Source organism: Protomyctophum bolini, assembly GCF_963924005.1.
Source record: "Protomyctophum bolini genome assembly, chromosome: 20".
NCBI lineage: Eukaryota > Metazoa > Chordata > Actinopteri > Myctophiformes > Myctophidae > Protomyctophum > Protomyctophum bolini.
Window position 1 is genome coordinate 5,298,436 of NC_137881.1, and position 13,379 is coordinate 5,311,814.

Below are 13,379 nucleotides of genomic sequence, written 5' to 3' on the forward strand. Positions count from 1 at the left end.
TAAAAAAAATTCAGTCGTTCTTCGATTTAAAAAAAATAGCAGACCTACAAGCTCGTAGCGCGCCACTCAGATCTGCTATTTTTCAATAGCTAAAGCATAACATAGTGCTAACAATAAAATGGGTTCCCGTTCAGAATGAGTTAAACACAACACAGCTTTTGGGGGGGATTGCGTTCGTTGGCTGTTTGGTGAAAATGAAAATGACACAGCAGTTTTTTTTTGTGTTCCCCTCCTCGCCTCGCCTCCTAGCAGCCAGAGAGGTTCTGTTCCTTTCTGATTGGCTCGTGGGAGGAAAGGTAAAGAGGAAGCCGTTCTGATTTTTTTTTGAGTCCTGGTGGAGTCCATACGGTACGGAGGAGCGCTGCTGCCTTGTGGGAAATCAGCGCACTGTGGCAGCTCCTGTAATTAGTTCTGCTTGTTAGAAAAAATGAAGGGGTTACTAATTAGGAGAAAGTAGATGGCTTCTCTTGACTTGTGTTGTGCATCTTTTCTCCCTCCTTCCTTGAAGATCATCATTATCATCGCAAAATGGGTGAGAGAGGGTGGCAGAGGGGGGGAGGGGGAGGGGGGAGAGGGAGGGGGAGAGAGGGGAGAGAGAGAGAGAGAGAGAGAGAGAGAGAGAGAGAGAGAGAGAGAGAGAATTGCTGGTGCTGCTCAACGGTTTCTCTCTCACGATGCATTAGATTTAGACGGACGAATCTCGAAGGACGTTCTGTCAGGCGCTGACGGACAGGCCGCCTACTCTTTGCCACGTGCTGCTGGCAGATGCTTAAAGGGACACTTCACCGTTTTTGCAAAACAATATATGTTAATGACGTTTAGAAGCTTTAGAACACTTTCCTGGGGGTATTTATGTGTGTAATATGTGGTTTTAGATATTTTAGATTGTAGCAGTGAGCCCGGTGTCTCTGATGTCATGGACACTGGGCTCACTTCCTTCCTGGACTACATTTTGTCTCAGTAAGACAGCTCTCCCCCTATCCACAAGGAATAAATATGGGAATTGTAGTCCAGGAAGGTAGTGAGACCAGTGTCCATGACATCAGAGAATGTAAAATCTAAAATATCTAAAACCACATATTACACACATAAAGACCCCCAGGAAAGTGTTCTAAAGCTTCTAAACGTCATTAACATATATTAAGTGTCCCTTTAAGAGCTGTGCAAGATTTCAGCTATTCACGTTCGAGCCCCAAGAAAAAACTGATCTTTTTCACGAGGACCCGAAGAAATATAGTATTTGAGGTTCACAATACAAATGATGCTATTGCTTTAGCCAGCTGGTGTTTACAAAGCTACCACAAATACACGTGTATTTTTGTACACTTTTAATACAATGGCGTGTTATAAGACGGGCTGAAATTAATACTTTTGTGTGTCAGCTGAATGACCCAAATATGGAGGAGCTGAGATTATTTCAGCGTAATGTACAGCAACGATGACGTCATACATCCATCACACATGACTCCAAATTTGGGGATGGTTCTATTCATTCTATCGATGATAGAATAGATCACCTGATTAATAATATCATGCATCATCAGCCTGATGACATAAAGACGATGATGTCACCATACAATGTCATTTAAAACTCCCCTCGGAAAACAATCATTCGGTGACACAGAAAAACATGGCGACGTCAAAGTCATCAGGAGGAGGTTTCTGGAGTAGACTCGGAAACAAAGTTACAAAACCGGAGACGACGACGACGACGGCGGCCGGCGGGTTCGATGACTCCGGCGCCGACGACTTCTACCCGTCCAACTTCGACGTGGGCGAGCGAGGAGGCCAGCAGGGCGGCTACGGCTACAGCTACAGTGGCGACCGCGACGTCACGGGTGACCATTTCAACAACGACGCCCCCTACGGCGGTCCCTACGGCGGCGGTCCCTACGACGGCGGTCCCTACACGGGGCAGATCTTCCAGCCCCAGCGTCAGACCTTCACGCCGTCCTCGTCCCAGCAGCGCTGCTACAGCGACAGCAGCTTCGACCACGAGCCGCCGCTCCTGGAGGAGCTGGGCGTGGACTTCGGGCGGATCTTGGAGAAGACGCTGACGGTGCTCCACCCCGCCAGGGCGCCGCCGCCGCCGCCCGACGACGGCGGCGGCGTGACGATGATGGAGACGGACCTGGCGGGCCCCGTGGTGTTCTGCCTGGCCTTCGGCGCCACACTGCTCCTGGCGGGGAAGGTCCAGTTCGGCTACGTCTACATGATCAGCGTGCTGGGCTGCGTGGGCATGTACGTCCTCCTGAACCTGATGGGCGGCGGCGCGGCGGGCGCCACCACGGGGGGCGCCACGGGGGGCGTCTCCTTCGGCTGCGTGGCCTCCGTCCTGGGTTACTGCCTCCTGCCCATGGTCCTCCTCTCGGGCTGCGGGGTCTTCGTCTCGCTGCGCGGGCCGTTCGGGGCGGCGCTGGCCACGGCCATCCTGGCCTGGTGCAGCTTCTCCGCCTCCAAGATCTTCAGCTCGGTGCTGGCCGTGGACGGGCAGCAGCCGCTGGTGGCGTACCCCTGTGCCCTGCTCTACGGGGTCTTTGCTCTCATCTCCGTCTTTTAAAAACCGGAAAAATCACCCGGAGATCTCATCAGTCCCAAGTAGATAAACAAGCTTTATCTGTGCAGGCATCCAAGCTATGGACTTTTTGACTGAATAATTTCTTCCGTACATACAAAAACGTTCAGGTCAAGTAAATGGCAAAAGGACGTATGTGGGTGATTTCGTCATCACACGTGATCATCATCATCATCATGATGATCAAGTTTTTTTAAACCGTTTTTCTCTACCGCTCATAGCTGTTTGAATAAACCATGCAGTTCCAGGGGCCAGCATATGGCTAGCTGTTAGCATAAACCCCAGTTCCAGGGGCCAGCATACGCGTTCACTTTAAATAGTCGGAGTTTCCCCGCCCCCCCCCCCACACACATTTTAACATTAGCAATAACATATAGCATTAGCAACATAGCAGTGTTAGTTAATGGAATGTAAACATTCATGTCATCACAATTAATTAATACTGATTAGATTAATGGTTTTATTTCATAGATCCCTAACCATCAAATACAGAAAGTGGATATTCACTGTGTGATCGCCTCTAATCTGGCTCTGATGTCTGAAGTCAGGGCTTATACTGTATATATACAGTATATATAGTGCCATACGGCTCTCAGCGATTCACGGGGGCGTTCGCAGTTCCGCCAACCCCCTCCGCCCCCCCCCCCCCCCCCCTACTATAAGCTGTGGGCAATTTGAGGCATGATAGTGGAAGCTGTGTCTTAGCCTATATGATGTCACTCGCTCCAGCTCCATAATACAGATTTACACACGTTACGAAGGGGCCAAGCGCCCCCTCGAACGGGCCAAGCGCCCCCCTCCAAGGGGCCAAGCGCCCCCTCCAAGGGGCCAAGCGCCCCCTCCAAGGGGCCTCCAAGGGGCCAAGCAAGCGCCCCCTCATTCGGCGGCTGATCCACATCCAAGAGGGGTTTTGATGTGTCATTACATAAGAACTGGGAGCAGGAGCTGCTGGGATTAAAGCACCATAGAACAGAATCCAAATAACACATACTCATCTCCCCGGGCGATTATTAGTCATAATATTTAATGCTGGCTTAACCCATATTGGGCGGGAACCCCCTTTTGGTGTTTTAAAGCATTATGTTATACTTTAGCTATTGAAAGAAAATAGCAGATCTACAAGCTCATAGCGCGGTGCACAGAGTGCCGCGCTACGAGCTTGTAGGTATTTTTGAAAAATCTTGAAAATGTGCCGCAAATCTTTGAATATATGTTCTTTCAGAGCGAACGTTTTTAACTCAAATCTTTGCTTCTGGGGGGAGTCCTAGCTGGAACTAAATATTTTCAGATGGGGGACGGCGGCCAAATACATACATATTTTTGTGGGTCGTTGACATGAATATGTTTGAGAACCACTGACATTAGACAGTATAGAAACATGTTTTTCAGAAAACTGTCAGGATTTAGAAGACATTTGTAGAATGGACGGTAGGACTAAATGGCTTAATGAGTGAACTGTGGCGTAATCCTTGTCTGCCGCTGTCACCTGTTCTCGCCAGACTTTCCACAATTGCCTCGGAGGAGAACGAGTGTGAAGGAGGAGATTAACGACAAAAGCCCTACAGTGTATAATGTGGGAATTATTATACCCGTGATATTTGAAATCCCAGATGTACAGTACAGGGTCTGTGACGAATCTCCAGAGAGCCTGTTTAAATAGAAAATCACCACACTCGCGTCATGCAATCTTCATACGTCACATTCCAGCGCTCGGCCAATCAGCCGAGCGCATTCCAGTGCTCAGCCAATCAGCTGGACACGCATACACAAAGCTGTGTATAGGAGCGGCAGAAAATGAGAAATAGATAAATGACGTCAATGAATACATTTAATAAATGTTTGTATATAAACGTGTGTGTGTGTGTGTGTGTGTGTGTGTGTGTGCGCGCACGTGTGTGCGCGTGCGTAATTTGAAGTTATCTCGCCAAACCACAAACATTTTGTCTTTGCTTTGTTTATGGCACAAGATAACTTACAATATAGTAATTGTTACCATCTGTAGGAATATCGACGCTTCTACAGAAAGGCAGAAATAAGAAGAAGAAAGTGCCCATTCTGGTGCTTTAACGGTGGTTCCATCCAGTGCTAATAGATGCTCAGCAATGTCCCCTTTTTTAGAGCACTGCAGATAAAGCATTACCAGCAAACATCGCATCTTTACTGACACGTCGTACACATTCTGCCCTGAACGTCCTGTTAACCCATTCTGACCTGAGATCAGATTCATACGAGGTTTCCACTGGACACACACTGGTCTGATTAACCCATTCTGACCTGAGATCAGATTCTAAAAAAATGTCAGTCGTTCTTCGATTTTTCAAAAAATAGCAGACCTACAAGCTCGTAGCGCGCCACTCGGTGGCGCGCTATGAGCTTGTAGATCTGCTATTTTTCAATAGCTAAAGCATAACATGATGCTAACACCAAAATGGGTGCCCGGTCAGAATGGGTTAAATTGATTACAGGCCACTCAGCAGCACTGGAAGGCTTAATCCATTCCAGACGGGAACCTCCTTTTGGTGTTTTAAACATTATGTGTTATGATTTAGCTATTGGAAAAATAGCAGATCTACAAGCTCGTAGCGCGCCACCGAGTGGCGCGCTACGAGCTTGTAGATCTGCTGTTTTAGAAAAATCGTGAACATGTGGTGCAAAGCTTTGAATATATACTCTTTCAGAGCGAACGTTTTTAACTCAAATCTTTGCTTCTGGGAGGGGGGGTCCCTGAAACGACACATTTTCAGATGGGGGGTCAGCGGCCAATTTCATATATTTTTTGGGGTCCTTGACATGAAATATTGAGGACCACTGATCTAGAAACATGAGGTTTTTCAGGAAAAAAAGACATTTTAAAAAATACATTTTTTAAAATTTCGAGGCCAGGCCTAAATGGGTTAATATGCTAAGATCAGAACAAAAGCTTGGTCCCTGGCGGTCGGCAACATGGGCCTCAAGTGATTGCTAATTCACCCACACATCACACTCAACCACACGGCCCACATAATAATAGATGAAACGAGCTGCAGTCTCGTAAAAAGCTATAGTGAATACAAAAGCTCTTGTTTGGAAAATGTTTCCTGCCATTTTTTAATACCCCCCGTGTCAAGTAGCCCTGCAGCCCTTTATGAATGACGCCGCCCGGGGACCATGCACAGGGTGTCTGTTATAACAATAGACTATGGGGCGTCACTTCATCGCCATTGGTTGGAACCGGCTCATGTGATTGATGACCCATCATGTGAGGATTAGGTGTTATTTGTGTTTTGTGAGAATAAAGGCCTCGTTCCCGTTTTCAGGAGACAGACAGGGGGACAGACAGGCAGACAGACAGGGGGACAGACAGGCAGACAGACAGGGGGACAGACAGACAGGGGGACAGACAGGGGGACAGACAGACAGACAGACAGGGGGACAGACAGGGGGACAGACAGGGGGACAGGAGGTTCCTGCAGTGGGACAGACAGACAGACAGACAGACAGTATAGGTTCGTTGACATGCACCGATACTGGGTGTGTGTGTACAAAGTCAGCCTTGGGGTCACAGCTTTGCCTGCCCTTGGATAATAAATAATAATATTATATAATGGACTTTACTGGTTAGGTCACCAGAGGTAGAGGTCCCTGTCCCTGATGTTGAAGGTGGGATATACATACAGTACCTACTGTACTATAGGCGTACAGTATGACTCACAGCTCGGAGAGGAGAGGAGAGGACGGGGGTGTGAAGGGAAGGAAACTATGGGATCTTTTCCAACTCCAAGAAGACTGCAAGGTCGAAGCACCGTTCGTTGCTTATCCCATTCTGAACGGGAACCCATTATGGTGTTAGCATCATGTTATGCTTTAGCTATTGAAAAATAGCAGACCTACAAGCTCATAGCGCGCCACCGAGTGGCGCGATACGAGCTTGTAGGTCTGCTATTTTTGAAAAATCGAAGAACGACTGACATTTTTTTAAATCTGATCTCAGGTCAGAATGGGTTAATCAGACCAGTGTGTGTCCTAGTGGAAACCTCGTATGAATCTGATCTCAGGTCAGAATGGGTTATACTGTAGCTTGCTGCTGTTTTTAGAATATAGTTTTGGAGCAATTCAAAAGATCCCCGAGCCCCTTTTTCTGTCGAGGGATATATTTCAGAACACATAAAGGATCATTTGTTTTTAGTATAGTAATACAGTAACGTCATTCTAACGTAGATGTACTTTGCATGCTTTAGTATTTGAGTTTATGCTTATTTATTGGCTTTGTGCATAACCGTAGTCCCAAGGTTTCTAGAAGGTGCCACATAGCCATTTCCTGTTCCGGTTCAGCGGTCCTTTATAGCTTAAGATTGATTATCTTGGCAGCAGATGTGGAACATAAACATTCTTGTCATCACAATTATAATACTGATGAATGGTTTTATTTCATAGATCCCTAACCATCAAATACAGAAAGTGGATATTCACTGTGTGATCGCCTGTAATCTGCCTGTGATGTCTGAAGTCAGGGCTTACTGTATATATACAGTATATATAGTGCTATATATATATATATATACACACACACCCTCTGGAAACCAGAGAACACACAGTTCTGCACAGAGCCTACTGCAATTAATGTAATCATATTTAAATTAAGTACATTTATTTTAGTGAAACTTTGAGGACACCCTGAGATCACACGGCACACTGCAGCACAATGCAGCACAGTACAGCACAATGCAGCACAGTACAGTACAGCACAATGCAGCACAGTACAGTACAGCTTAATGCAGCACAGTACAGTACAGCACAATGCAGCACAGTACAGCACAATGCAGCACAGTACAGCTCAATGCAGCACAGTACAGTACAGTACAATGCAGCACAGTACAGTACAGCACAATGCAGCACAGTACAGCTCAATGCAGCACAGTACAGTACAGCACAATGCAGCACAGTACAGCACAATGCAGCACAGTACAGCTCAATGCAGCACAGTACAGTACAGTACAGTACAGCACAGTACAGTACAGCATAATGCAGCACAGTACAGCACAATGCAGCACAGTACAGTACAGCACAATGCAGCACAGTACAGTACAGCATAATGCAGCACAGTACAGCTTAATGCAGCACAGTACAGTACAGTACAGCACAGTACAGTACAGCATAATGCAGCACAGTACAGCACAATGCAGCACAGTACAGTACAGCACAATGCAGCACAGTACAGTACAGCATAATGCAGCACAGTACAGCTTAATGCAGCACAGTACAGTACAGTACAGCACAGTACAGTACAGCATAATGCAGCACAGTACAGTACAGCATAATGCAGCACAGTACAGTACAGCATAATGCAGCACAGTACAGCACAATGCAGCACAGTACAGTACAGCACAATGCAGCACAGTACAGTACAGCATAATGCAGCACAGTACAGTGCAGCACAGTACAGTACAGCACAATGCAGCACAGTACAGTACAGCATAATGCAGCACAGTACAGTGCAGCACAGTACAGTACAGCATAATGCAGCACAGTACAGTGCAGCACAGAACAGTACAGCATAATGCAGCACAGTACAGTGCAGCACAGAACAGTACAGCATAATGCAGCACAGTACAGTACAGCATAATGCAGCACAGTACAGTGCAGCACAGAACAGTACAGCATAATGCAGCACAGTACAGTGCAGCACAGAACAGTACAGCATAATGCAGCACAGTACAGTGCAGCACAGTACAGTACAGCATAATGCAGCACAGTACAGTGCAGCACAGTACAGCATAATGCAGCACAGTACAGTGCAGCACAGAACAGTACAGCATAGTGCAGCACAGTACAGTGCAGCACAGAACAGTACAGCATAATGCAGCACAGTACAGTGCAGCACAGAACAGTACAGCATAATGCAGCACAGTACAGTGCAGCACAGAACAGTACAGCATAATGCAGCACAGTACAGTGCAGCACAGAACAGTACAGCATAATGCAGCACAGTACAGTGCAGCACAGAACAGTACAGCATAATGCAGCACAGTACAGTGCAGCACAGAACAGTACAGCATAATGCAGCACAGAACAGTGCAGCACAGTACAGCATAATGCAGCACAGTACAGTGCAGCACAGTACAGCATAATGCAGCACAGTACAGTGCAGCACAGAACAGTACAGCATAGTGCAGCACAGTACAGTGCAGCACAGAACAGTACAGCATAATGCAGCACAGTACAGTGCAGCACAGAACAGTACAGCATAATGCAGCACAGTACAGTGCAGCACAGCACAGTACAGCATAGTGCAGCACAGTACAGTGCAGCACAGCACAGTACAGCATAATGCAGCACAGTACAGTGCAGCACAGTACAGCATAATGCAGCACAGTACAGTGCAGCACAGTACAGCATAATGCAGCACAGTACAGTGCAGCACAGTACAGCATAATGCAGCACAGTACAGTGCAGCACAGTACAGCATAATGCAGCACAGTACAGTGCAGCACAGTACAGCATAATGCAGCACAGTACAGTGCAGCACAGTACAGCATAATGCAGCACAGTACAGTGCAGCACAGTACAGCATAATGCAGCACAGCACAGCACAATGCAGCACAGTACAGTGCAGCACAGAACAGTACAGCATAATGCAGCACAGTACAGCATAATGCAGCACAGTACAGTGCAGCACAGAACAGTACAGCATAGTGCAGCACAGTACAGTGCAGCACAGAACAGTACAGCATAATGCAGCACAGTACAGTGCAGCACAGTACAGCATAATGCAGCACAGTACAGCACAATGCAGCACAGTACAGTGCAGCACAGAACAGTACAGCATAGTGCAGCACAGTACAGTGCAGCACAGAACAGTACAGCATAGTGCAGCACAGTACAGTGCAGCACAGAACAGTACAGCATAGTGCAGCACAGTACAATGCAGCACAGTACAATGCAGCACAGTACAGTACAGCATAGTGCAGCACAGTACAGCATAATGCAGCACAGCACAGTACAGCATAGTGCAGCATAATTCAGCACAGTACAGTGCAGCACAGTACAGCATAATGCAGCACAGTACCATGCAGCACAGTGCAGTGCAGTGCAGTGCAGGGGAGGTATTTGTCCTTCAAGTCTCCTATAATATTCCAACCACGTCACAGACAGCCGATCATCAACCATCACATGTTGCTGCGTTGTAGTAAATGTAACGTCTTCTCTACTGTCGTTTCATCTTGTCTGTCTGGTTGTGTCTGCGGCATGCTTCACATCTATGTCCTGTTTTCTCTCCTCCCCCCCCCCCCCTCCCTTCCTCCCCCCCCCCCTTTTTCTACTTCCTCTCTCTCTGTGTTGGATGAGAAGCTAAGTCCTGGGGCCGCGGAGGATGACAGCAGACTGTCGGTATGTCCTGTCTGATTGACGTTCTCTTCTATCTCTATCTGTTGCCTCTTCTATGTTATGTTATGTTATGTTGTCCCCTGTTTCTATGTATAGGTGTGTATAGCTCTACAGTATATGTCCTCTGTTACCTCCAGACCTCCTCCTCAGCCTGTCTGTCTGCATGCAGACAGACAGTCTATATGTCCTCTGTTACCAACCAGACCTCCTCCTCAGCCTGTCTGTCTGCATGCAGACAGACAGACAGACAGTCTATATGTCCTCTGTTACCAACCAGACCTCCTCCTCCTCCTCAGCCTTCTCTCCCTGCATGCAGAACAGACAGTTTAGCCACTCTGCCGCAGAGTGTATACTTCCTTCTCCCCAAGAAGGAGACCCAGTTTTTTCAGGGAGACGTTTCTTGTTAAGCTGCGCAGGTTGCCAGGTTTGAGTGCTGGCCGGCGGCCACAAGTCCTGCTGTCCTTGAGGAAGAAGAACCCCTATATAAATAAATATATCTATACCAGTGGTTCTCAACCTGTGGGTCGGGGGGGGCTCCCCAGATGACGGTGAAGTGACAATTTAAGGACGTTTAAGACCTTTTTTTACTGCATCAAATCAAGTAATCAACAAACTATAAAACTGATCAAACATTGCAGCCAAATTGTCAAATAATATCGGCCTAAGAAGAAAAGAGGGCAAACTTTTTGAAAATAGCCGATCTAGAAGCTCGCAAACTCAGTTTGCGAGCTTCCAGATCGGCTATTTTCACAACATTTAGTCAAATGCCTCGACTCCTTCAATTCCTGTGCTTCGTGCCCGAGTGCCCGAAAAATATGATTATTAATGTGTTCGCGTGGGGAGGTTCAAATATGATTATTATCTGGGGTCACGGCCTGAAAGGGTTTGAGAACCACTGCCCTGTACTGTACTATACATACATTAGTATACATGCTCAGTCATGAGAGCATCAGCAAAATTAGCGCTACTTATTGTATACACAGCATGCAAAAACAGGAAAATAGCAGTATGACAAAACAATGTGTTGATCCATGCCATGTCTTATCTATGAATTCCAGGAATCTGTGTATGTACAGGTATGTACATTAATGTCCGTCTGTCTGCATATAGAGCTCGAGAACCTTTGAAGCTCATCCGATCTGCTCTGACGGTCGATCGGATGAGCGGTTTCTCCAGAAAGTGGCTCCGCTATACGAACAGCCACGCGGCGGTATACAGTATTATATATCTCGCGAACCTCTCATCCAATCGACTTCACACTGGGCGTGGCGCGTTGCCGCGTATATATACCCACGACGGAACCGCGACGTCGAGTGTGAAGTGGATCCAATGAGCCGGCTATGCTTATCCGAACGGTGGCCACTGAGCCACGCTCGGTTCCGAGCGGTCGCTGCATGAGCGGTACTTTATGAAAACACAGTCAAATAAATGTGTTCATTTTTTACCCTCTGAGGCCTCATACACACACTTCTGTGTTCTGTCTTGTTTCACGGCCGCCTCCGATGCTTTTCCAATGGAAGTCACGTGGTTTGACCAAACACTTGTGTTTGATGGGGGGGAGGGGGGCAATCAAACACAAATATTTGTTTCCATTGGAAAAGAATTGCGGCGGCCATGAAACACAAACGGAACACAGAGTGTTCGTTTGATATGCGTGTATGAGGCCTGAGAGTGTAAAATGAATTTTTTTTTTCCATTAACACTGCAGATTTTACAGATTCTTTCCCCCCGGGATGGTTAAAAAATATATAGATATTTTTAACCAAAATGGGTTATAAAAAGAATAAGCCAAGTTCAGAAGCCAGATCATAGCGGTTTGTCGCAGCCATGTTTTGCACGGAAGCATTCTCAGTTGGTCGCCACTAAAACCGCCTTCTCCTGTCATTTGGCACGCCGCGCCGGTCTGTTGTCTCTCCCTTGTCGCCCCGCTCACACCCATATGGGCTTGTGAATTAGTAGCTGACACCTTCCAGACTGTGCCTACGCATCGTCGGTGGGCGAGCCAAAGGCGGGCATGTGTGCTCCAAACAGCTGCCACCTGCAATGGTGGCCGATTTCCCACAGTTCTCAAGTTCAGCTTTAACCCATTCTGACCTGAGATCAGATTCATACGAGGTTTTCCACTGGACACACACTGGTCTGATGAACCCATTCTGACCTGAGATCAGATTCTAAAAATGTCAGTTGTTCTTCGATTTTTCAAAAATAGCAGACCTACAAGCTCGTAGCGCGCCACTCGGTGGCGCGCTATGAGCTTGTAGATCTGCTATTTTTCAATAGCTAAAGCATAACACGATGCTGACACCAATATGGGTTCCCGTTCAGAATGGGTTAAACCACCAGAGTGACCTTGTGAGGATTCCCTTGTGTTCATTTGAAAGAAAAAAAACCCAAATAACTCAAAGGTGTACTTAACTGAGAATGCTTGCCTCAACCCTTAGCGCAGTGTGTATAGATTTGTCTATATAATGGGTTGCATGGTACACTTAATGGGGTTGCTGCAGATGAGGATTTTGTACTTACTTCCTCAATTATATTGTGGACAACCAGTACAAATAAAATAAAGAAAATTGCAATAATAAAACAAAATAAATTAATATTATTATTAATAATATAATGAGAATATAGTTAATATTCTTGTAATTCTGTATATTAATAATAATAATAATATATAATAAAAATAGATGCAATATATTTGTGAGCAAATAGCTTGTATACGTTTTTTCTGTAAGGTGAGGAAATTAAGTGAAAGTGAAATGAAAATAAGCAACGCTTGCTTTCCTGTCATGCCGCAAAAATGTGACATTAAAGGAGTAGTTCGCCCCAAAAGATGACTTGTTTTCTAAGCTTCCTTGGCTGTGTAGGCTAACTGATAGAAAATAAGTACTTTGTTTGGTGTTAATCAGGAAAATAATGACTATACAGTATTTATTGTACAGCAGTGTCTATACTTGGCTTTGTTGTCAGACTGTGTTTATGCATAATCCAGAGTTGTATTCAACTCCATAAAGCTGCTATATATAAGCAATAATATGTCAACATTTTAATGACCTTTTTTGATTTTATTTTTTTGGTATTCAGACAGCCAGCAATGAGTAAAACTCTCCCCCAAAAAATGTGGTCTTTGTGACTCAATCTGCATTCAAAGATTTTCCTAGAAGCTTAGTCATTGGGGGTTTTTTTCCGAACAATGACAGAGCTTCTAGGAACATCTTTGAATGCAGATTGTGGCCCCTAGATGTGTCACAGAGCCTACACTTTTTTTGGGGAGAGTTTTACTCATTGCTGGCATGCTTTAATGCATAATGTTTAAATGCATAATGTTTAAATGCATAATCATAGATTTAAATGCAAAATCATAGACACGCACGCACGCACACACGCACGCACGCACGCATGTGCACACACATACACACACACACACGCACACACACACACACAC

General features: G+C 46.1%; 2 protein-coding genes across 2 annotated transcripts in view; both read left to right on the top strand.

Moving 5' to 3' along the window:
• Positions 1-13,379, top strand: part of LOC308335917 (solute carrier family 24 member 2) — a gene marked incomplete at both ends in the record, with an annotated part of 80,466 nt that overhangs the window by 21,658 nt on the left and 45,429 nt on the right. Inside the window, one exon of the mRNA XM_080793140.1 lies at positions 9,893-9,940. Coding sequence (XP_080649266.1) covers positions 9,893-9,940 — 48 coding nt within the window. The remainder of the gene's footprint in view (positions 1-9,892; positions 9,941-13,379) is intronic.
• Positions 1,631-2,560, top strand: LOC308335829 (protein YIPF5-like; the record flags this gene model as incomplete). Its single annotated transcript, XM_080793047.1, has 1 exon — positions 1,631-2,560. The coding sequence occupies one exon, from the start codon at positions 1,631-1,633 to the stop codon at positions 2,558-2,560; it is 930 nt and encodes a 309-aa protein (XP_080649173.1).